Genomic DNA, 25774 nt, shown 5'->3' on the forward strand with positions numbered 1-25774 from the left:
CCAGAGAAAAGGCAAACATGTTTGGGGCACCAAATGTGACACAAAAATGGTTTTTATGCCCCTAATCTCATTTCTCGGCTCTCTTTGGTTCCCATTGGCTGAATTCTTCAGGGAGCTAAAATCTACCTGCTGTCTAGTATTGTCCCCTTCCGGAATTCCTTATCTAAATGGTACAGGACACAAACCTTTCCTTTTCTGATATGTGAGCTTACAGGCGGGCAGACTACCTGTAACTTTCAACCCTAGAACACACTGACAATACCTAGAGAAGCAGACACCAGCTGCTAGGCAGAGGAAAAAGGGGCCTAGAGCCCCTCCACCATCTCTGACGAGCCCTAAACACACCTTATACTGAAAATGGATCATAATGATTGATTTCTTACATAGCCAAGGTTAACCTTGAACTCCTGGTCCCCCAACCTCTATCAACCCAGGGCTGGGATTGCAGGTGTGTACCTTAAAAAGCTCATAATTTTAGGATGTGTTTTTGTGCTTCTCGAATGTAGTTTAAAAAATCCCAGACACCTCTTGTTGTGCTGGGCCTGAACAGAGCAGAGTTTAAAAAAAAAATCAAATCAAAATAACTCGAGTTAAAGTTGGGTCCCCAGACAGAAACTAAGCTGTCTATTGAATCCCCCAGGAGATCAAGAGAAACCTGAGCTAATGGCCTGCTTTCCAAAAGTCCAGCTTTTGTTCTTTTTCTATCTTGTATGTATTCTGCAACAATTCCATAGAGATATCAATGTACCTATGTGGTATCCACCCCAACTCCCCATTCGCACTCCGTGCAGGCAAAATGCAGAAGATGAAGTCCATAACCCTTAATCCTTACACACAAAAGGACACACACACACACACACACACACACACACACACACACACACACACGTTGTTGTCCTAGCCTTGTCCCGACTCTACCTATAAGGAGAGTAATTTAGAAAGATCCCGCTTCCCCTTCCGTGGTTTCGCAGGTTTCTGGTTTCGGCCCTTCTGTTTACAAAACCAGCGTTTCCCACTTGGCTAGTTAGAATGGTTTGTGTGGTGGAATGAAGTGTCCCCTGCTCCAGGATAGAAAACAAAGCCTGAAGCGATGTCCTTTCTGGTTAGTAGCGACACAGACCGCGTTGCAGCTTAGGACAGCCTCCTCCAAGCTTTTACCGCGATGTAGGCGGGGAGTAACAAGCCTGCCGGGAATTCCTGCAGAAACTCAGTAAGAAACTCGCAAGACAGGCTGGGTGCCATCCCCCGCTCCGCCTGCAAAACGGGAGTCTTGCCAGTCTCCTCGAACTCTACCCTAGGTGCTATTTACTCCTCAACGGAACCCCAGAACTGGATTTCTTGTCTGATTTTTAAAAAATGTTACTGAGAGCCCCGCCCCCACCCACGGCAGGCGACGCGGGGCAGCCCTAGGTGAATCCCCACCGGTGGCACCGCCGGAGGCTCCTCCTCCCTGGGCCGCCGCCCTTGTCACCTGCCGCCCAGGGGCCTTGCGGCGGGCGGCGGGGACCCCAGGGACCGAAATGTGGCGGGCCGACCGGTGGGCGCCCCTACTCCTGTTCCTGTTGCAGAGCGCCCTAGGTAAGTACGGACCGCGGGGACCGCGGGGACCGCGAAGATGTGCCACCCACCCGAGGTCCCGAGAGGGGACTTGGTGCTGGGCCTCAGGGATTCTGTACACTTGCCGCGGGTTTGCTTGGTCCCAGAGTGAAACAATCCTGAGCTTGGACGGCCTTTTCTGGACGAAAGGATCCCGGTTTCCTTATTCCAGGCAGGGCCGGGAGTTCCAGGCACAGACACCGGAAAGCGTTGACTGTATTTGTTGACCGAATCCCAGAGTGCATACCTGATTGACACTTTTAATAGGGGACATACAGGAGCTGCCGGGATCCAGCTCTGGTTGATCTGGTCCCTGCTAGGAGACTCTTTAACGGGGCATTTTCTCTCTTTGTCTTTCATCTGGTAAGACAGCGGGGCACAGAATACCCGAGGCCAGGACCCAAGCACCGAACCCCAATTTTCCACTCATCAACTTCCCCAGGGAGGAAGCCATGGGCATACTTCAGAGTCCTAGACGCAGTCAAAGGAGCAGGAAGGGTTCTTAGAGCCGATAAACAATCATAAACGTTCATATTATTTTTGGTTGCTTCTTTGTCCTGGCCACTGTGTTCTCCTTAAGGTTTTCAACCCAGCTGCTCTAAGTGGTAGACAGTCATCATTTTTAAGTGAGGGAAACTGAGGCTCAGAGCACTTCATAGGTTGCTTTAGAAGTACCCCAGAGGGGCACACACAGGGCAGAGGAATAAGGCTGAGCCCTAGGTTTGCCCATGACCAGTGCTGCCCCTGCCCTGAGCGAGCTCACAGCTCTGTAGCAGTGTTTTTGAGTTAACGAGGGTCTTGGGGGACACGGGATTATGTTCCATCCCTGACACAAACTGGTTTAGTTAACATTGATCTCTGAGCCGTGTCTCTTTGATGATGGCTGTGGGTAACACCTTGCCCCAAGGGGTAGTCTGTCCTGAGGACTGAATGACATTTTATACAGTGCTATACCAGTCCCTGGAACCCTTGAAGACTCTGTGAAGTGTGGCAACTCTGAACTGTGACTTTCCCCATGTGGCCAAGCTCAAACTTTGGGCCTGTCCTGCTCATGGATGGCTCACGGATGGCTTAAAACTAAGGGGCTTACATACAGAGTGGCCTCTTGCTAGACAAACTGGAAGCTGGGTTTAACTGCGGTGTCTCAATTATGCACCTTCAGGGCACAGGACAGGAGAGAAAAAGACACCCACATCTGGGGTCAAAAATGAGGGGGCAGCCCTGGCGTGAGCTTGAGCTGAGAGAATCATGTAGACTTGGGCTTACCTTGCCTGGTGCCTAAAAAAAAAAAAAAAAATGTATGGGTCTCCATGGTGACCCACGTGACTGAATTCTCCCTGTGACCATGAGCTCCCGTGGGGCAGAAGATGAAGCCATTTCCTTCTGTTCCCTGGTACACAGAGGAAGATAGGAAGCATGGGTTAAAGCTGGTCGGGTGTGGTTGTTCCTGCGTGTATTCCTAGTACCCAAGAGGCTGAGTTAAGAGATTACCGCACATTTGAGCTAGCCTAGACTAAGCTGTTTGTCTCTCCCATAGTCAAAAGGGGACTGGTGAGATGGCTCTGAAGGTAAGCGTTCCTGACATTCAATGGACAGAATCTACACGTTAGAAGGAAAGAACCAATGTTTGCAAAGTGAGCTTTTGCCTCCACATAGACACCATAGCGTGCATCACACACATGATAAATAAATGTAAAAGGTGATTAAAGCAGGTGGTGGTGGCACACGCCTTTAATCCAGCACTAGGGAGACACAGGCAGGTGGATCTCTGAGGCCCAGGTCAGAACTACACAGATACACAGAGAGACTAAAACAAACCTGCTTAAAAAAAAAAAACAAACAAAACAAAAAACAACAAACAAACAACAACAACAAAAAAAAAAAACAGACTAAGACTGAGCCCCAGGAGAAACCAGAAGAGGAGGTAAGCTCAGAGCTCACACCTGACAGTTGGCTTGATCTAGATTTGAGCATCTAAGAGGGTCTTGGTTTCCCCACCTTTCCTGGGAAGCTCATAGAAGGCTCACAAGTGCTCAGCTCAGCTAACAGCAAGTTACAGCCAGATACAAAGGGTCTGTTGCTACTTTGTTGCTATCATGAGTGTCGCCTCTTAGAAGTAGCAAGGTAGGCTACCTGGAGGAAGTGCCATTTGAGTAGAATCTTTCAAAGATTAGATGGTGAACTCCAGGCAACCTAAGAAAAGACATCTAAATGATGGTTCCCACAGCTTCGCCAGCCTATTGGGAGCTGCAGAAGATGTTAGACAGGTGGTCAGGCCACCCAGACAAGTCATCAAACACCTGGATAAGAGGTGGGAACTTTATTCTTAAGGCAAGGAGACAGTAGGAAGCCTGGGCACGAAGCAAGCAGCTGAGGTAATAAGTAACATAGCTAGTTATTTGAGAAAGAAGCAATAGGGTTGGAGAGATGGCTCAGCAGTTAAGAGCACTGACTGCTCTTCCAGAGGTCCTGAGTTCAAATCCCAGCAACCATATGGTGGCTCACAACCATCTGTAATGAGATCTGATGCTTTCTTCTGGTGCATCTGAAGACATCGACAGTTTACCTACATATAATAAATAAATCTTTGGGCCAGAGCTATCGAGGCTGGAGTGAGAAGGGGGAAGAAAAAAAAAAAAAAGAAGCAGTAGGCAGAACTACACTCTTCTCTCAGACCAAGGAAAGGTAGCCAGGGAACATGCCACAGAGAAACAATGCCATCAAAGGAGTGTGAGGGAAGCCAAGGGGATGGCCAGATGTTGGGAACACCATGTGCAAAGGCTCAGAGCAGGGAGCAAACCACAGGGTTCCCGAAGAGCCACTGGAAAAGGAGGAGGAATGGGGAAGAGGGACAGCCATACTGGGAAGCCTCTTGGAGGTTTCGATAAAGGGTGGACGGGTAACCTAGAATTCCAGCAAGAGGGAATGGTAGAGTGTCCATCCATCCTGGTCCTCAGCAGGCACTGTAAGGGAGCTGACCATGGTGGTTTTCACAGTGAATTAATTCCCTTTTCATTGCTAGAGGAAAGATGGGTTGGGACTCAGGGTTTCAGAGGGTCTAGGGCCCAACGTGCTGAGAAAGGCAAGGCAGAGTGGCTTTTCGCTATAGAAGCCGGAATGTGTGGTGAGGGTTGCTCGTCTGGGCTGGACCCAAAGCAGAGAGAATGGGCTGGATCAAGGGTTTGGATATAATGCTCAAAGGCTCACTCCTATCCCACCAGTTAGGTCCCACCTCCTATGGGCTCCACGGCTTTCAAAATGGTAGCTTAGAGCTTCGGGCCAACCATTTAAACCATGAGTCTGTGGGAGGCATTTCAAGTTGAAACCAGGACACGTAGGATATGTCTTGTGTTTGGCAGAACGCCTAGGACCCAGTTGTCCAGTCCACAACCAGGTAGGTGCTCCTTACAGAAGAAATCTGTTTATCCTGGCATGTCTTCCTTGGCTCTCGTCTGACTGGCAGGCATTAGGCTCACCGGAAGGACCTCAACACATGTACCATGGCATACACATATGTGTCACACATGCACACACACACACATGTACATGCACACACACGTTCACTAATAATAAATTCAAAGTTAAAAAACATAAGAAGGAAAACAGAATGCTTGTTCCAAGAATCTTCTGGAATTCAGGAACGGTATGTGGCCATTCGTTGGCTCCTGGCCCATGGCAATCGGGTGGAACCCACCCTCAGGTGCCAGAGTTCTCGTGGCACAGATGGGACACTGAGGGCTGGGGACGAGAAGGGGCTGCCATTCAGCAGCTGGCCGGTGCTGCTTCCTCATAGGTGCCAAGGAAGTGAACACCTGTCATGCCTCTCATTCTTCAGCTATTTGTACCCGTGCCAAGGTTGGCCAAGAGCTCCAGGTAAAGTTTATGACCTCCTTCTCTTCCACAGGAAGGCCCCGTCTAGCCCCACCCAGAAACGTGACACTCTTCTCCCAGAACTTCACTGTTTACCTGACATGGCTTCCGGGGCTTGGGAGCCCCCCAAATGTGACCTATTTCGTGACCTACCAAAGGTATAGGGGAGCCTCTGTGCTGGTGGGTGGGGAGAGGGAGGAGTGGGTGGGGAGAGGGAGGAGTGGGTGGGGAGATGAGGAGTGGGTGGGGAGACGAGGAGTGGGTGGGGAGATGAGGAGTGGGTGGGGAGAGGGAGGAGTGGGTGGGGAGAGGGAGGAGTGGGTGGGGAGACGAGGAGTGGGTGGGGAGATGGAGGAGTGGGTAAAGATGGAGGAGCGCCCCTGGGCTATCTGCTTTCCATGTGGTCAGCATCCAGAAGTTCTCTGGGTCACTGAAAGGGGCTTGTGGCGAGTCCTTGCGAGGAGGGGGAGCTTTTTTCTTACTCACTTTACACCGTGAGGGAGGAGGGGCTTTGGGTGGAGGTTAGAGGTGGTGGGTGGTGGGATGGAGAGCCATAGGCTTGCTGGAGATAGGGTGAGTCTCTGTGGAGAGTTGGAGTAGGGCCTGAGTGGAGCGGTGAGGGCCAAGTCACCAGGGGACGGAAATACCTGGTGTCTGTATTAGTCACTCTTCTGTTGCTGTGATAAAAACACCACAACCAAGGCGACTTATGGAAGAAAGGGTTTATTTCAGCGCGTAGGTCCAGAGCCCACAGTGGAGGAAGCATGGTGGCAAGGGGCTGGAATAGGAAGCTGTAAGATGACAGCTTCAACAGAATGTGAAGAGAGGCTAGAAACTTTCCAAGGCCCACCCCAGTGATGTCCTTCTGCCAGCAAGGCGGTGCCACCTCCCCAAAGAGTGCCACCAACTGGGGCCCAAATGCTCAAAGGCCTGTGCTGAGGAGGGACATTTTTCACTCAAGCCACTAAAAAGATTGTTCTAGCCGATGGGTGAGGGCGAAGAAGTGGCCAAAGGTCTGGTCCTGCTCCCTGTAGAGCCCAGTCATTGAGCTGGACAGAGCTACTGGGTTTCTTATGACCTTGGAAGCCCAGGCTGCTACTACTAGGCTGGAGGAATCCGAAAAGGGAAGCCCATCTGCCATCTTTCAGTAATGATCGGCTACACCCAACTTAAATCCTTCTTTCGTTTCCCATTCCCTTCCCTTCCCTTCCCTTCCCTTCCCTTCCCTTCCCTTCCCTTCCCTTCCCTTCCCTTCCCTTCCCTTCCCTTCCCTTCCCTTCCCTTCCCTTCCCTTCCCTTCCCCTTTCCCTTCCCCTTCCCTTCTTCCCCCCTTCCCCTTCCCCTTCCTTCCTTCCTTCCTTCCTTCCTTCCTTCCTTCCTTCCTTCCTTCCTTCTAGTGGTGGGAGTCAAACCCAGGAGCCTCATCATGTTAGGCAAGCTCGGGACCACTGAGCCACACAACCACCCAGCGGAAGGTTTTAAAGATCAGATTCTGTGTTGTGGCTGCTTGGCCTCTACCAAGCTGACGATTTTTTTAGGTCTTTGTGGCAAACAGCGGGGTCGATCATGGACATGCACGTGTGTACTTGCATGTCCATGTTAGAATGACTGATGCATTCATCCAACCTGCCATTTTCCACCTAAATTTGATTCTTTGGGATTTGTGCTAAATTTCTCCTGATGACGGTGTTTATGCTACGGTCTTAGTTGTCACGGCCATGGGAGAGGGTAGCCTTTGAAGAACCTAGAATTACTCATTACTCATTTCCTTCATCCTAAAGTCTGTCTAAAGGACAGTCAGCACTACGTGTGTTCCCTTTGCTCTAGAACAGTGCATCTCAGCTTTCCTAATGCTACAGCCCCTCATGTTCAATACAGTTCCTCATGTGGTGGTGGTGACCCCCAACCGTAAAATTATCTCTGTTGCTACTTCATAACTGTAATTTTGCCACTGTTATGAATTGCAATGTAAATATTTGTGTCTTAGGCAACCCTATGAAAGGGTCTTTCGATACGCTCCCTCCAAAGGGTCGAGACCCACAGGTTGAGAGCCACTGCTCGGCTCTGCTAATTTTGCAAGGCTGTGCTGACGTCTGTCACTGATTCTGAGCTGACATCTTTAGGTGCTCACAGTCTCTAGTAAGTCCTGGTTCCTAGTCTTTTTATTTCAGGAAAATTTTCTTAGTCATTTGCATAAAGTCCTGTTCCCCAAACAGGAAATGGGTTTGTGTAGTGCACCCCCTTTTGTACCTGGCTGATTTAATGACCACCTTCCTGGAATCCATCCACATCACAAGTGTCCATTCATTTTCTTCTTCACTACTGAGTAGTATTCCAGTCCTGACTGGACTTTTTTGTGTTTCTCCATTTTCCCCTCAGTGAATTTTTGGGCTGTTTCCAGGTTTGGGGTGTGTATCAGTTTGCAATGGCTGTTACACACTCTTTCATTATTCCCCCAAACTCATGTTCTCACAGACAAAGGCATCCACTGGTGTCTCAATAATCCCAAAGGTCTTTCCTTACTCCAGCGTTCGCTGTAAGTTCAAAGTTTCATCTACTATCTAAATCAGGGGTGGGTGTGACTTAGACTATGACTCACACCGAGACAAAAGTACTCTCTCTCAGTGGACCTCAGAAACCACAGGAAGTCATGTGCCTTTACACTGAAATGGCAGCACAGGGGTGAGAGATACACAGCCATTCCCAGAGGGAAAATCAGGAGAGTGACAGATGCCAGTCAATCCTGGTAAGGCAGCCTCCAGTAAGATTTTTTATTTTACAGACGTTCTTTTTAAAGATTTCTTGCTTGAGATTGATGACATATGCCTTTAATCCCAGCACTTAGGAGGCAGAGGCAGGTAGATCATTGTGAGTTCAAGGCTAGCATGGTCTACATAGTTATTTCTATCTCAAAAAGAAAAAAAAAAAAGAAAAGAAAAAAGAAAAGAAAAGAAAAACAACAACAACAAAAACAAGCCAAGCAGTGGGGTGGCACAGACCTTTAATCCCAGCACTCGGGAGACAGAGGCAGGCAGATCTCTATGAGTTTGAGGCCAGCCTGGTCTACAGACTGAGTTAAGGACAGCCAGGGCTACACAGAGAAACTCTGTCTCAAAAACAAAACAAAAACAAAAGCAAAACAAGAAAGTGTGTGTGTGGGGGGGTGGGATGGTGGTGGTGGTGTACCCAATTAAGCTACTCAAATTGATCCTAGCAGCTGTGGTGCTCCATGCTACCCACCCCAATCAATGCTCTGGGTTCCTGAATGAAATGCACACACATACACACAGCCTTTACATTTTGATACGCCTAAAACAGCTCAATGGCTGGCCACTTCCTAAACTCCACATGACTAATCCATCTCCCTCTGATATTCCCAAATCATTACTTATGACAATCTATATTCCCTTTGCTGCTCCGGACTCAGTCAGGCAGCCCTCTTGAGGCTGCTCCAGCTCCTACGTGGTGGCCATGCTCTCTGCCTCGCACCTTCTCAGGCATGGCGTCTTTCCTTCTCCCTGCATGGTGGATCCCCTTCTCCTTCCTTGGTCCCTTGCCCAGAAATCCTAAAAGTCCCACCTCTCTGCTCTGCCCAGCCATTGGCTGCCGGCAACTTTATTTACCAATCAAAACCAACTGGGGGCAGGGTCCCTCAGTGTCTTACATGTGGATGTGAGGATTCTCGTGCAATCTGGGGAGCCCAAATTAACTTAATTCAAGCAGCAGTAGACCAAACCCACTACATTTACCCCTTTTTGACCAGTTAAAAGGCTCTTGTCTCTCAGATATACATTGAACACAATTATAACAATTATGTAAATTGTAAAATATGATATACACTTACAATGTCCAGTCTATCATATTTGGCAATTTAGATAAATTACCCTATCATCTACCCTAACTTAAGAGTTTACAATTCTATACCTGAACTATGTTTTGATTTTAACTTGCATTATTATCTGAAAAACATCTTTTCAAATCTAGATCATCTTTCTTAATGTTAAACAACTTAAGTTTGATTTTGAGACTATAACTAGTCTTCAACCCCATCAGAGATCTGAGAACGAATTAAATATTACCTGAATATATAGGAAGCACAAAAACATAGTTTCTAAAACTTAAACAATTTGTAGAAACAGTTGACTGCCTGGGCAGACCCCCTATACTCCTCATAACATTGGAGCATCTTTCTTCAGCCTTCTGGTCTGGATCATCTGACAAACCTTAAGTGAAGCAAGAATTATTCTGAAGGACTAGCTTACGCTGTCTTGGCAGAGCTAAGCTGTCGATCCCGCATCTTGTGTCCTTTCCTGAACAGTATTTTTTGTCTGCAGATGAATTGGGGCAATTCTTGCCCATGTTACCTTGCCACAACTGGAGCATCTCCACGTGGAGGTTACAATGCCCAGTATCTTCTTTGAACTGTGAAAGGGGTACTGTCAGGAGCAGGCATGTCTCGTAGTCAGGAGATCTATTAATAAATGAGATGATTGTAAATGCCATGTTCTGTAACTGCTGTAGGCTATCTATCTATCTATCTATCTATCTATCTATCTATCTATCTATCATATCTGAACTGTTAAACCTTGACTACTCTTAGCTATTTACTATTTGAATAATATTGAAAACATTTTATAATAATTAAATCAGAATTTAATATTTCCAGAAGTTTACTATCTGGCCCTTAACTTGCACTACTTAATCCCCCTAAACGGTTTGTAATAGCAGCTATAGAAGGGCTGGGTCTGAGCCTTGTATTCTCCTATGTGTTGCATTGGCACAATGCCTATCTAGGAGTGACAAAATTAAATTTAAATTTGTATCAACACACAAGGATTTATACCAATGAAGACTTTAAACCTGTATCAATTTATAAATTCTGTGCCAGTGTAAGAAAATATAACTTCAATTCTGCATCAAAATTTAGAGACTTCTACCAATGTAAGATTACAGCTATAAAATGTTTTGTGTAAGAGTAAACTTAGTAATCCATCCCATTTCTTATAATATTACTCTATCCCTTTCTCCTCCCAACCCCCTCCCCTTCCCTAAGAAGAAAGGATGGAGGGGAGGAAAGGAAACAGAAATCCCCAGTCTAAGCTCTCTCTTTAGTTTCCTCTCTATCTAAAATGATAATCATTTCCAAATTATCCCTTAAAATGATGACCTATCTATAATTTATAAAATAGCCATAACCAGACACCCAAAAACAAGGAATAAGGATGACGACTCTCCACGGCTTCTTCCTGCTGAATAGGGGTGATGAATATATAGTTAATTTTTAAGGGGTAGGGAGGGTTAGAAAAGCTGGCAAAGTCGGTTAGGCTTAAGAAAGCTAGCTTTAGCATGTGTGATCCAGTCTTTGTATGCTTAGAAAGTTCAAGGTTTGACAGAAGTTCTGACTGGATCGGTCTGAAAGGCTGGATAAACTGAGGTCATTGGGAACCAGAAGCTAGACCTGAAGCTGTTCTGGGAAAGTCTCTGGAAACAGCCGCAGGAGGAACGGAGCTGGACAAACAGGTCATTTCAGCATCCCTGAGGAGGAAACTTGCCAGAGCTGCATCTCGGTGTTTCATTCTGCAAAATATGAATCTTAGAACCAACTTCTTGGAATTATAGAGTTATTTGTATGAATTGTGCAAGGTGCACAGGTCAGTTAAAGATAAAATTCCACTCTTTGTTTGAGCAGGTGAAAGACATCTGTATTTTTTTTTTGAGTCAGTTTGATCGATAACCAATTGTAATAAGTCTTCGCTCTTGCCATGTGAAGGATGCCATGATGGATCTTAAGGATTCGGTAACCAACAAGATTTACCGGCTAATTTTAACTGAAGTTTTGGCTAGAGACATGTTGATGTCGAAGCCAGTTTCAGGGTGTTCCCCTGTGGAGGGATCAGCGTAACAAGTTGCCTGTCCTGTTTGGTCTTCTTGATTTTTTTCTTTTCTTCATATGGTCATGATCCTTAGTGGGTCTCCCCCTATCATGTCTGATCCATATTACTTTGGACGGGATCCAAAGCCTTTCCTTATCTCCTGCTAATACAAACACAGAGCCTCTCTCCCAAAAAAGCAACTCAAAAAAAAATCACCAAAAATATAGATTGATTCAACTTAACAGCCTCCCTTTTCTTTAGGCCTGATTTATTTTGGCCCCTCTCACAGAGTATTTGTAATACCATAATCACTACAACTACATGTATTCTGTATTTTGATAATTAACACAACTGACAACAATTAAAGTAATCTTAAACAAGTATTGTTATCCGTTTGAGACGGAGCTCTTTTTTTTTTTTTTGAGATTAAAAGTCTACATTAATTTATCTGTTGAAATAGGGCTCCTTCCCCAAGATTAAAGGAGCACGCTACCACCTTCCCAACTGCCCATTTGGTTTTTGTTTCGCTTCTGTTTTAGAGACAGAGTCTCATTGTTTTCGTCTTGGCTGGCCTGAGACTCTATGTGGATCAGGTTGGCCTCGAACTCACAGAGATCATCAGCCTGCATGTGTGCTGCGATTCAAGTCCTGTACCCCATGCCCAGCCTCTATTTCCATATTTACATGAGTTCCAGGGATAGCACGTAGGTGGCCAGGGTTGTGTGGCAAGCACCTTTACCTGTGGAATCAACTTCCCAACTCCACAGATAACCTCTTAAAATGATAAGTTAAAAAACATCAGTGGACCTCAGCCTGTTGATGGTGCTCCAGCAGAGTCTGGGTGACTTAGAGGTGGTAACTATTTCTTTCTCATACTCCTGGGGTCTACGGAGCCCAGGTCAGGACACTAGCAGATCTGGTGCCTGAAGAAGGACCTAAGATTATACCTTCTCACTGTGCCCTCCTCAAATGGCAGAGAGGCCAACCCTATGACCTCACGTGAGAACGAGACGGAGCATCCGAGCAGCTCTCTGAAGCCATCTTTACTAACCATGTTGTCTCTATGATGTAATAACCAGAAAGTTGGGTTTCAGTTCCAACATTTGTTTGGAGGAACACATTAAGTCTCCATTAAGTGCCTAGTGGCTTCCCATCACACTTGGGATAAATTCACATCCTAACTGAGACCTTACATGACACCACCTCCCAGACCCCCTCATCCCCTATCTACTGGGCCTCACCCTCCCTTACCTACCAGGCTTTGGCTCTCTGGCCTTCTGGCATCTCTCTGGATATGCCCAAGTCCTTCCCATCTGTCCCAGTGTGCTTTCTTTCCATTACTGAGATAAACATGACAAACAAAAGCAACTTGAGAAGGAAAGGATATTTTTGCCTTACATGTCCAGATCACAGTTGATCATTGAGGGAAGTTGGGACAGGAACTCAAAGCAGGACAGAAACCTGGAAGCAGGAACTGAAGCAGAGATCATGGTGGAGTGCTGCTTACTGGCCCGCACTTCATTGCTTGCTCAATCTGCTTTCTTATACAACCCAGGGCCACTTGCTGAGGAATGGTGCCGCCCACAGTGGGCTTTTCTTTCCTGTATCAATCAATGGTCAGGAAAATGCCCTTGTCTATGGGACAATCCGATGGAGGCATTTTCTCCATTAAAGTTCCCTCTTCCTGGGTGATCCTAGCTTGTACTAAGTAAACAAAAACTACCCAGCATGCCATCCCAGGCCTTGGTTCTCTTACTCTCCCACTCCATGTCCATCAACCACTTTCCTCTTCTTCTTCACTGGGGAATTCCATCTCTCTGGACTTTTTTGAGCTTCCCTTTGAAAGTGGTGACTGTTTTTATCATTTTTATCACTGCATCTACTAGCTGCAGGGTTCATCTTGTGGGCGCGACAATTGTCCCTTGTTCCCTCCCATCAGCTATGAGTACCTTGGGGAGGCAGGACCTCATTTGTTGTGCTTTGCTGATTCATTGGTACCTGGAATAATGCCTGGATATAGATTAGTTCTTTGACTTCCATATCCTGAAGATGCTGCAGTCCCATGAAGCCCTATGGATTCCCCTCTGACATCCGCTCAGCACCAAACATGGCCTCTGGCATACAATAGGTGAACTACAGATGCCTGAGGAAACCAACAGAAAATATCCACTAAGATTAGTGATGGTGGTTCCACGAAAGCCTTGTGAGGAGAACTGCAGATAGGAAACTGAGTTTGAGGGGAAATGCCCCACTGAAGGATCCAGAGTTATGGAGCGGAGAGGCAGGACTCCACACTTGTTTGCCAATGGCTGCCTGGCTGAGCAGATGGACAGGCAGATGAACCAATGGCATCTGGCAGAAGGGTGGGGTTTATATTTGGGCGGCCCTCTAACCGTGGCTCACCCTCTTCTGTCGCTCCCCAACCCTAGCTATATCAAAACCGGTTGGCGACCAGTGGAGCATTGTGCAGGTATCAAGGCTCTGGTGTGTCCCCTGATGTGCCTGAAGAAACTGAACCTGTACTCCAAGTTCAAAGGACGAGTACAGGCAGCTTCCGCACACGGCAGGTCCCCACGGGTGGAGTCCCGGTACCTGGAATACCTTTTTGACGGTAAGTCCGGATGCTGAAGAAGCGCTTGCTACTCTTGCAGGGGACCAGCCTTTGGTTCCCGGTACCCATGTCAGGCTATAATTCCAGTTCTAGGGGATTTGACGCCTCTTCTGGCACTCACATATATACATATATACATACATACAAACACACACACACACACAAAATAAATATTGAAAGCAGGTCCTTTTAATGAAGAGGCTGAGTGAGAACATTGGACAGCAAAACAATCGTGTGTGTGTGTGTGTGTGTGTTAATATGTGCGAATATGTGTTTATGTGTGTGCACATGTATGCATGTGCGCTTGCAGGGGTCATTCCTCAGGCACCTCCCACCTCTTTTTTTTTCCACGTAGAATCTCTTACTGACCTGGAACTTGCCAGACTGCCTTTTCCAGGCAAGAGATCCAAGGTGCTCCACTGTCCCTCCGCCTGGGTCTCACCATAGACAGCCAGGACAGAATGGATTTATGAACTCACTCAGAGCTGAGCCAGGCTGAGGTCCCTGATCCTCGGTTCTTGTCAGCTAGGAGCCTCTCCAAGCTGCTGAGAATACTTGAGTTTCTCCTCGTGCCCCACCCCCCACCGCTCCTCAAACCGGAAGTGACGTAACTGCCTCCCCCCCCCCCCCCCCCCCCGTCTCGTCTGGCATCTTACCACCCTGTCCTTTGCTCTTAAAGGCTCTGACCCACCTTCATGGCCCAAGGGTAAACTTGCCATTTTATGGCTCTAAACCTTAACTGAAATTCCTTTATCACTCAACAATGAGACAGCAGGCTGGCCGAATCCAGAACATCCTTGGTGGGGGCTCTGCTGCTGTGGGCTTTCTTCTCAGCCCCCAAGTTCACATCTTTTGCAAGCGCAGAATTCATTTACTCCCCCCACCCCCATGTCAAGGTCCCCCAAAGTTCCCTGTTATTACAACATCAAATCGAGTCCCAGGACCTCCCCGGCAGTGTCTGAAGCAGAGAGTCAGGTAGCTTAGGTACGGACCACTCAGTGTGGTTTCTGGGCACACAGTTCATCTCCACCTCTGAGCTGCTGAGGCTGAAGGAAACCATCTGTGTTCCCTGTGTAGGAAGGTAACAAAAATAGAGAAGACCAGGGCTTTGGTCTGAATTTGTCCAGCCGGGAAAACAAATTCCATTCAGGCTGACATTCTGGGACAATTCTCCTTGACTCCCAGAAAAGACCTCTGCGCTCCCGCTTCTTGAAGTTCCCACTTCCAGGGCAGGCTTCCTTCTCCACCATGGGCCACAAGCACCTGTGGCCAAGGAGTTTTGCCAGCCTCTACCTTGTCAGCAGAAGTGAAGTCAACAGCTTTCCTTGACTTCATACACACACGACCAGATGCCAATGTTTCTGTAATCTCTGAGGTCCCAGGAATGATGGGGTCTCCTGTGTGACTGGAGAGCCACCCCTGGGGGACACCTGGTGTCATGTCTAGGTACACCACGCTGGGTTGCTTTCTCTGGACATCTTTGACTAACCCATCTCCCTACCCCCACCTTTCATCTCTCTGGGACAGCAAGAGACAGAGCTTAAGTTTTGAGAGGTTACTATGTGGTGTACACAGTCCCCCATGGCCACCCTTCCCTACCCAGACTTGACAAAATCAGAAGGATCCAGACTCCCATCCAATACCCACCCACTACTAACAGCATCCTGGCAACGCACAGCTTCTAAGGCTCTAGTGGCTCTCAACTGCTGTATCTTGACCCCTACAAGGTCACATATCAGATATCCTGCATGTCAGAACTTTACATTACAATCCATAACACTAGCAAAAGTCCAGCTATGAAGTAGCAACAAAACTAATTTTATGAGGGTCACCACAGCAACTTATTAAAGGGTCACAGCATTAGGAAGGTTGAGAATCACTGGTATAAGGTCTTACTTTATTTTCTAAAATAGAGTTGGTGAAGGCTTGGGAGAGAGCTCAGAAGTCAAATGCTTCAGTGAGCCCCAGGCTCAGTGAGAGACCCTGACTTAAAACACGCAGTGGAGTTCAGTGGAAGCATACACTGACTGCTCACCTCTGACCTCTGCGCTCACACTCACAGGCATGTGCACACACATAGTCGGACAGTGATGCTTCCCTCCCAGAGATAGTGGGGGATAAAAGAGCTATAAGAAGCTTGCAGCACAGACAATGTTTGAAAAATGCAATGGGATGCTCTCTGGACCGGACAGAGACAGAAGAATAGAGACTAGGTCACCCCGGGTGGTTTGACTGGTCCGATTCTGTTTCTGACAGTGGAGCTAGCCCCGCCCACCCTGGTGCTCACCCAGATGGAGAAGATCCTAAGGGTCAACGCTACCTACCAGCTGCCACCTTGCATGCCGTCGCTGGAACTGAAGTACCAGGTGGAATTCTGGAAGGAGGGTCTGGGAAGCAAGGTAGGGAAAGCTTGTGCCGCCCCCAGCTGGGTCTCCTCCCTGCTTCAACACTGCCTCCTGTACTTCCCTCCAAGAGGCCTTCCATGGTTTTCTGACTCCAGTTAGCCCTTGATGGTGTGCAGCACCCATAGCCTGTGCAACATCTCGTGGGGTGCACCATCCCATGTCGCAGGAGTGTTCTCCATAGGAGATGAAGCTCAAGGCGCTTTGCCCTTCAAGGAACAGGCCGGCAACATTGTTTCCCACCTCATTTTGAAAATGATGAGCCTTACCTCAGTGGGGGCAGGGCACAAGCTGGAGGATGTGTGCAATTGAGTGTGCCAGTGAATATACCTCTGTGTGTGTGTATATATGTTTGTGTGTGTGTATGTGTGTGTGTGTATGTGTGTGTGTGTGTTTATGTGTGTGTGTATGTGTGTGTATGTGTGTGTGTATGTGTGTGTGTATGTTTATGTGTGTGTATGTGTGTGTGTATGTGTGTGTGTGTATGTGTGTGTGTGTATGTTTATGTGTGTGTATGTGTATAAAGTCTCACCATGTAGTCCTGGCTGGCCCAGAATTCATTATGTAGACGAGGCTGGCCTCAAACTCAAAGATCTGAATGTTAGGATCAATGTCCCACCTTATTTCTGAGGCAGGGTCTCTTAGTGAACCAGGCGCCCTAGATTAAGCTAGCCTAACTGGCCAGCAAGCCCAGAGATTATGATCTTGTCTCTGCCTCCTTAGAACGGGATTACAGACACGCCCATCCTTTTTATGTGGGATCGAACTCAGGTCCTCACACCTGCGCAGAAAGCACCTCACTGACTCTCTCCCCAGCTCTTCCTCCCCAACACCTCTAGTAAAAGTTTGACTGAAGTTGTTTGGACTGCAGGAAGTTTAGTCACCAGAGTCATTACAGGAAGCCCTGAAAGTCCAAATGAGCCCTGAGCAAAGAAGAAGCGCCCAGAGACGTCCATGAATGGCTCCTTGCACGCCCAGCCTCAGACCTGTGTCTAGACTATAGCAGGAGCAGGCCTGAAGTCTCATGTTCGGCAGATCAGAACACCACCAGTATGTTTGACTCTGTGGCTCCAGGGTCTGAGCTCTGCGGCTGTAACTTAAAAGTAGCCGCTTGTGGATGATACGGACAAAAGCGTGTCTTGCAGGATTCCTGTTTATGAAATCAGGCTGTGGGTAGCATTGGCATAGCAGGGGCTCTTTCTCATTTACGTTCACACCTCTGATTCTAGGGATGTGAACGTGAGGTGCTTCCTGCCTTCCAGAATCTCGTGACTATTAACACTGTATCCCACCAACACATACAAGTTGTTCAAGACTGGGTCTCATTGTGATTGTATAGTCCAGGTTAGCCCAGACTCAATCCCCCTGCCTCAGCCTCCTGAATGAATGTTGGGATCACAGGCACGTGCTACCATGCTCCGGTTAAATATGAATAATCTTTGTAAGTCAGTCAGAAGTCAATATCCTAACCAGCACCGTCCAGCAGAAACAAGAGCATATATTTATTTTGGGGTGGGGCAGGCCTGTATGTCACAGCCTGCTTCTGGAGGTCAGAGGACAACTTTGGGAAATTGGTTCTCTCCTCTACTTCCTGGTTCATCTCACTGGAGACTAAGTGGCCCCCCAAGTCATTTTAAATGTTCCCTGTTAAGTTAAAGCTGGCTAGGTTTGCGGGGAGGAGAGGTAGTTGAGATAGGAGTTCCTAAAGCCCAGGCTGGCCTTGAACTTGTTCTATAGCCAAAAATGACCTTGAACCCCTGATCCTCCTGCTTCCACCTCCTAAGTGTTGGTATTGTAGGCATGAACCACATGGCTCCACTTTAGTATTTCGCCTGGAACTAGAGATCCCCCTGCCTTTTATCCCATGGCATATACAACCGCTGAGCTGTTTTGCTCTCTTCTACTCCTCCACCTTTGGAAACCGATAAGCATTTTGTACTCTGGGTGTATCTCCATTTGCACTAGTCACCTACCCTGCCTGTACTGCACTGGGCAGCTGGGGCACTGAGCTGGGTGACTGAGACCCTCATCCCCGTGGACTGGGAGGCCCGAGGGCTGGAAACCTGTAGAAACTCCTCCTGAAGCGGGGACCCTCCCCGGCCTTGGTGAGCTATACAGGAGTGACCCAAAGTAGCCGGCTTCTTTTGAACCCCAACGATCTGCACGAGGAGATTCGGCTGAGAAGAAACCAGGTTGTAGAAAATGCCCTTAGTGCTTGCTCTACAATGTAAGAGAAAAGAAAGCTCCGTGGTCCCTACCCCACCTCACCTGGCCACTTCCACCACCGGTATCCGTCAGCTCAGCGCATGCTCATTGCCGCTTGCTTCTCCAAACAGACCCTGTTTCCTGACACTCCCTATGGCCAGCCAGTGCAGATTCCTCTCCAGCAAGGTGCTAGCCGACGCCACTGCCTCAGCGCCAGAACCGTCTATACCTTAATTGACATTAAGTACAGCCAGTTCTCTGAGCCCAGCTGCATCTTCCTAGAGGCTCCAGGTGGGTGCAGAGCAGCACTGGAGTGGAACATCCCCTCCCTCCTCCCATGCCACTCCGGGGACACCAGAAGTTTCATGATTGAATGGTTCAAAGTATAAACTGACAGACAGATCGAAATCCCAGCTCTATCACAGTGACTGTGTGTCTTTAGGTAGCTTACATAACCTCTTTGAGACTTGGCTTCCACTAGAATGGTCTTATTCTCCTGGGATTGAGCAGGACTGTCACCGGAAACACTCGGTTCACTGAGGGACGGGGCCATTGTTCTGTCAGCAGTTACTGTGTTCTTTCCTCCCTAGGGGACAAAAGAGCTGTCCTGGCAATGCCCTCACTCTTGCTTCTACTGATAGCAGCCGTTGCAGCAGGTGTGGCATGGAAGATAATGAAAGGAAACCCCTGGTTTCAGGGGGTGAAGACGCCCCGGGCACTGGTATGGCATATCTGGAGTGTCTAGAAGGCATGATGGGGTGTATAGAAGTGAGGTGTTGAGTAGCAGGAAGTAGGGCTAAGTTTCCAGTACTTCAGACAGAATATCAAACTGGCCCATCTTGCCTCGGTGTCTAGACCCCCACTTCAGGGGGTGGATACCTTTAGCCCCAAATCCACTAACAAACCTGCCCCGCCCCCTGCCCGGAGAAATACCTAAGTCCCCTTCCGTGGAATCACCGAACCTTCTGCTAAGGCGTTGTCAGGTGCAAAGAGGCACACGCAGCCCTGAGACCCAGAAGAGAGGACCAGAGTGTGTGGGCTGGGAAGTGGTACAGCCGGGAGCATCTTTTAAGCCAGCAAATGCTTAGTTTACAACTTAACCAAGGCTGAGCGGCACCAGGCCAGTTTCGGGATGCTAACTCCTCTGTCAGATCCGGGAGCTAGCTGGGGGAAGGGAGAGGCCTAGAGAAGTTAGACAGGAGCTGGACCACAAGTGGGCAGTGAGAGGCTTTGAGGACAGACTCCCTGTGTGTCACAGCAGGGAGTAGTTTCAAAAGCCTGTAGAGCCTGCAAAACTCCCCCCGCCCCCACGGTGCTTGGCCCTGGTGTTTTCTGGAAACAGCTCCCAAAGAAATAACTTCCACTTGAAGCCGTGTGGACTATTGCTAGGGAACTATTGTTATTGCCCCAGGCTCAACCGGTCATGCTTCAAGAAGCTGGACTCACCTTCTCTCCCTTCTCTTTCTTACATCAGGACTTTTCTGAATACAGATACCCAGTGGCAACCTTTCAGCCCAGTGGACCTGAGTTCTCTGATGACTTGATCCTTTGTCCCCAGAAGGAACTGACCATAAGGAACAGGCCAGCCCCTCAGGTCAGAAACCCAGCCACGCTACAGGCAGGACCAGAAAGAGACAGTACTGAGGATGAAGACGAGGACACAGACTACGATGACGACGGTGACAGCGTCCAGCCCTACCTGGAACGGCCCCTCTTCATCAGCGAGAAGCCCCGGGTTATGGAACACTCGGAGACAGACGAGTCTGGGGTGGATTCAGGGGGGCCTTGGACATCCCCAGTTGGGAGTGACGGCTCCTCTGCATGGGACTCTTCAGACAGGAGCTGGTCCAGCACAGGGGACTCCTCATATAAGGATGAAGTTGGGTCTTCCAGCTGTTTGGACCGAAAGGAGCCGGACCAGGCGCCCTGTGGGGATTGGCTCCAGGAGGCTCTCCCATGCCTGGAATTTTCTGAGGACTTGGGCACCGTGGAAGAGCCTCTGAAGGATGGCCTCTCCGGGTGGAGGATTTCTGGTTCCTTATCCTCAAAGAGAGATCTGGCTCCTGTGGAGCCCCCAGTTTCTCTTCAGACACTGACTTTCTGCTGGGTCAACAATCCTGAGGGGGAGGAGGAACAGGAGGACGAGGAGGAAGAGGAGGAGGAGGAGGAGGAGGAAGACTGGGAATCAGAACCTAAGGGCAGCAATGCCGGCTGTTGGGGCACTTCAAGCGTGCAGAGGACGGAGGTCAGGGGCCGGATGCTGGGAGATTACTTGGTCAGGTGAGCTGGCCCTGGTGGTCCATCTACACATTCTCTACTGCACTTCCCCTGGACCACAGACACCTCCGAGAGTCATGTCCCTTTGAGTGGTAGCCAAGGTCCTGGCCATTCGTAATGGATCTTTATGGCACTTTGTCGTTGGGATTGAGTTGTAAGATGTCACCATTTCCAATGACCCACCAGCTATAGGTGACCTGTGAGCGGGACAGAGCTGTGATCAGAGACTAGTTGAGTTCCAATCTGCCCATTGTCCCTGGGATGACGGGCCTGATGGAAAAATCATCCTGTGATAAAATGAAACAGGTGAAGCCAGGTGACTGTGGACACCAAGGGTAGATACGCCCTAGTCCATAAGTCACACACAGCATTGCGCAAAACAGACCTCGGTCCAAATCACTACTCTGCTGTTTCTGATAGTCACTGAGCAAGCGACTCTTAACCTCTCAACCTCAGCTTCCCCTTCTGCAGCAGTCCTGTGGGTATGGGGAGGTAACAGGTGACACAGGGCCACCAATGTCACATGTACTGACTAGGCACTAGAACCCTCCATCAATCCAGACTCCTGGGAGACCCCAGGCATCTCTCCCCAGCAACTCCTAAGCCAAGAGTGATAAGACATCGACCTTCCAACCTGTCTGCCCTCTAGGTCACCCCATTTCTTCCTTGCCACCTTCTATTCAGGGGCTCCTGGAAACCACAGCCCAACCAACTTTGCTTCGTTCTCAAGCATAGTACACCTTCCAGGGTCGACATTGGTTGGTTCAGGGCAGAAACTGCACTCCTGGCCTGGTGTCCTTTTTGAATGGCATTGTATCAGGGTTTAAGTTTTTTTGGGTGTGTTTGTTTGTTTGTTTGTTTGTTTGTTTTTATCTGTTTTGGCTATAATGAGGTTCCAGTATCTGAGAAGCTAGTGTCTTTTGAAAACAGGTGACTGTCCTTTTTGGGGTGTGATGTGTGTCCTTGTGGCTGAGGATCTAAACAGACCATGAAGCAGGAAAGAGCTCACAGCCCCTTTACTCTCGGAGCTGTGTGGCTCTGAGGCTGGCATAAAGCCATAGCCTTACAGAACTCATGTGAAGACCCCCCCCCCGTAAGGCAGAGGTTCTCAACCTTCCTAACACTACCAGCCTTAAACAGTGTTCCTTGTGGTGTGGTGACCCCCAATCATAAAATCATTTCATTGCTACTTCATAATTATAATTTTGCTATTGGTATGAATCACAATGTGTTTTCCAATGGTCTCAGGCAACCACTGTGAAAACGTCAATGGACCCCCAAAGGGGTCATGACCCACACAGGCTGAGAAACATGACCTTAAGGGCATCTGACTCAAGGGTTCTCTAGCTCATTCCCAAAGGCCTTTGGGGCTCCAGGATCCTCACTCTTCAATGGGAGTGGCCTCACTCAGCTAATGCACATGTAGTGGCTTTACATAAAAGGTGTCTTGAAAGGGGTTCACAGCTAACAAAACCTCAAATCACTGTCCTTGGTACATATCTGTATTGTTTCAAACAAACTTGGATGTCAACTAGCAAGGCTGCCCTAGTGACTTCATTTGTGTGTCCCCAAGAGTCCCCAGAGTCACCAATCTGACAGGAGGTCTTTGCAAGCACCTCTGGGACACACACACACACACACACACACACACACACCTACCTCTCTGGGGTTTCCCTACAATGATGTTTGACCACATCACTGAGCCCAGAAGCAGAACAAATGCACATGCGTGAGGGCGGTCAGAGCACGGGAGAAGCCCCTAGAAATGTCCCAGCAAGGCCAGTGTCCTTCCTGAGACTCAGCTGAGCTGCACCACGGAGGATGCTCTGTCAGGAATCCTTGGAAATGATGGTGATGACAGCATTGGCCTCGCCTTTCAAGCTTGCTCTCTCCGGTAGTCCTTACTGTTTACAGTGTTTCCCAATGTTTTCTTTCTGATCTAGCCTTCCTGTCATTCTTAATCCTAGCTCCTTTCAGCCATTAGGTCATTGACAGAAGACCTGTGGGAAGCCTGTGGAAAGGGCGGGAGGTGCAACCCAGAAGTTCATAATGTGTGCTCAGCACTTAACTTACATAATAGCCCTGTACACAGACAGCCTCCGGGGACCTCAAGGAGAGCAAGATCAGAGTGACCGCCTGGAGTCAGTGTGGTGGGCAGCTTCGGCACACTGAGGCTATACGTCTTACGTGTTTGTATTACCTGTCTTGCATGTTTGTATTTTTGTCGAAATCGTGCCCTGTATTTTATACCCTATTTAAGTAATACTTTAATATCTGTTGGTATAATACCCAAAACCTTAAATAAAGAGATTTATTTTTAGAGAAAGCTAATGTGCACGCAGTTGTTTGGGACATAGGGATCTAAACTTGTGTCCTCCAAAAGGAGACATGGAGAAAGAGGTCTGGGGCATACAGCTTCCAGAGGACACCATAAGGAAGTGGGGGATCAAGGCAGGGAGAAGAAGGCCAGCCAGTCAACGTATAAAATTAAACAGGTCCCTGATACTGGAGATGGGGCCTCCACATCCCTGGGAATCTTCTGATGTCCGTGCCTGGCCCATCAGATTTGATTGTCTGCAAAGACAGGAGCTGGGGGACGCATGCTATGTGGAGGTTGCCTTTGGTTTGGTTTTGAACCTGGGGTCTTACACGTGCTATGCAAGCACTGTACCCCCGAGCTGTATCCCCAGCTGGGGCGGGGGGGGGCGTCACCATGTAGCCTTCAGGGGATTGAACTCCTGTGGGCTTGCACACGGAATGCCTTCGGCTTCCACTTCTTATTTTTGAGACAGGGTCTCACTAAGTTGGCCGTGCTGGCTTTGAGCTCACCCTACTGCCCAGGCTGATCTTGAACTTGTATCTTCCTGCCTCAGCTTCCCGAGTCGTTGAGGGACAAGCCTGAACCACCAGGCCCAGCTTCTTATGCACATGCTGTTGGGATCCACATACTCAGTATGAGAAGAGTGAGTGCCGTGGGTCCTGGTTTTCGGTGCCACCTGGGATGGTGAGGCTGGAGCTTGCCCACCACCCTGGGAGCTCACCCAATGGAGGCAGTGGTTCACAGAACGATGTCTTGGTGCGGCCAGCCTTGCAACCCTAAACTTGCTGCAGTAGCTCTCCACTAGGTTGGGTGCCCAGCTTCCTGAGGACAAGTCATGATTATGTGGCATGGCACCTGCAGGTGTCACCGTAGACTGCCGCCGGTCAGACCCCAGACACAGGCTGAGCAGATCTAAGTCTCTGCACTTCAGTCTTCCCGGCCAGTGAGGTCAGGTGCTACAATGCCTTCCCTCCTCTATATGGAGTGTGTGCTCCCTACATCTCAGTCTACAGCAGGAACGCAGCCATTGGAGTGAGAAGCCATAATGTGCCTGGTGCCACAGAGGCCAGAAGAGGGCGCCAGATTCTCTGAAACTGGAGCTGTCGTGTGGGTGCTAGTTATCATTTTTAACCCAATGGCTTTACAATTCACAGGCACAGGCAGGGAGCAGTGCAGTCTGTGGGCAGGCTCAGGAGTCTATGGCCCACTTGACTGTTACGCAATGAGACCCTAGAAAGCAGGGTAAACCTTCCTTTTCTGATTCCCCTCAACCACTCTGAGCTCCTGGGCCTGTGTGCTGCCACCTTCTGGACGGTGGTGGGATGGCGGGACTGTCAGAGAGGCGTCTCAACCACCCCATTCAACCCTGCTCTGACAAGAAAGATATTAAATGGACACTACATCCAGGCTCCAGCACTTGACCCAGGGTGAACATCTGACACTTAATAAATAAATGAAAGAAGTAACAAGACCCCTAGGTAAAATGGCTGACTAGAAGGAAGGAGAGAGTCATCAGAATAAGGAAAAACAGACTTTACTCCAAACAGAGAACTAGACAAAGAGTTTCAGAAAGTCACAAGGAGGCGACATTAGAAAAGAGAGGGCTGAAAATAAGAGCGGCCGGAAGAAGTGAGCGGAACACGGTCTCAGCCATGCTGTCCCCTGTGGGGAAACGGAAACAGCCACCTCTAAAGCAAGCTGCCTGAGAACCGGGCAGCCCTGCCTTACGCCCACAGCCCTCAAAAGCCTCAAATCCGGCTGCTGGATTAGCAGTTTGGCAGTGGCCAGGGAGACGGTATTGGTGATTCTGATGGCCTACAAATAAGCGGCAAAGAAATCCTGTTTGGCAGCACCATCCTGAGAGAGAATCTGTTGGAGAGAGAGAGAGAGAGAGAGAGAGAGAGAGAGAGAGAGAGAGAGCGAGAGAGCACCAGGCCTACTCCAGGGACCTGAGATTGGGGATTGTCCATGTTAGACAGCCAAGGCTTCTCCAGAGGGCTTAGTCCTATCAGGTGCCTTCCCTAAGTTGCTCATGTCCAACCCCAAGGTGGGGTAGAACTACAGAATTCATTCTTGTGTTTATATTTTATTCCTATCTGGTACCATCACCAAACTGCTAAACTCAGAGACCCTCCCCTCTCAAACCTATAAAATTATGGAATACCCTGCACTCTGTGGGCTGCTGTTGAATTTCCCAGGTAACCCCCAAAACATTACTAAAAGCTGATATCCATCTCAGCTACCAATCTTTTCTCTACGGACTCTGGAAGGAGTCTTCATTCTTTAAGATAATCCACAGGTCCCTGAGCATCAACCTAGCCTGTTGTGGCTCCTGGGGAAAGAGATAGCTCTGGGAAGCCAGAGGACCAGACTCTGACAAGCCCTAGGGCTCAGACAGCAGGAGGCTGGGCTCAGACTAGGAAACATGGGAGGAGAGATAGTCTCACCCTGCAGCTGGTGACAAGACACAGCTTATCAACCGAGAATCACCCTAGAGCAGTGGCTCTCAACCCTCTTAACGCTGCAACCCTTTAATATACTTCCTCATGTTGTGGTGATTCCCAACCATAAAATACTTCATTGCTACTTCATAGCTGTAATCTTGCTACTCTTATGAATC

The 25774-nt window shown here is 48.7% G+C and overlaps 1 protein-coding gene across 1 annotated transcript; it reads left to right on the plus strand.

Moving 5' to 3' along the window:
- Positions 1 to 1435: 1435 nt before the first annotated feature.
- Ifnlr1 (interferon lambda receptor 1) lies at positions 1436 to 23160 on the plus strand. The gene is made up of 7 exons (NM_174851.3): positions 1436 to 1578; positions 5501 to 5624; positions 13769 to 13950; positions 16207 to 16349; positions 18689 to 18848; positions 19148 to 19278; positions 20032 to 23160. The coding sequence occupies exons 1-7, from the start codon at positions 1521 to 1523 to the stop codon at positions 20839 to 20841; spliced, it is 1608 nt and encodes a 535-aa protein (NP_777276.3). The 5' UTR covers positions 1436 to 1520; the 3' UTR covers positions 20842 to 23160.
- The last annotated feature ends 2614 nt before the right edge of the window (positions 23161 to 25774 follow it).

This window comes from Mus musculus, chromosome 4, assembly GCF_000001635.26.
Source record: "Mus musculus strain C57BL/6J chromosome 4, GRCm38.p6 C57BL/6J".
Taxonomy (NCBI): Eukaryota; Metazoa; Chordata; class Mammalia; order Rodentia; family Muridae; genus Mus; species Mus musculus.

Coding starts and splice junctions, on each gene's coding strand:
- Ifnlr1 (NM_174851.3), top strand. CDS start 1,521: ATGTGGCGGGCCGACCGGTGGGCGCCCCTACTCCTGTTCCTGTTGCAG. Junction 5,625..13,768: donor TATTTCGTGACCTACCAAAG/GTATAGGGGAGC, acceptor CCCCAACCCTAG/CTATATCAAAACCGGTTGGC. Junction 16,350..18,688: donor AGGAGGGTCTGGGAAGCAAG/GTAGGGAAAGCT, acceptor TTCTCCAAACAG/ACCCTGTTTCCTGACACTCC.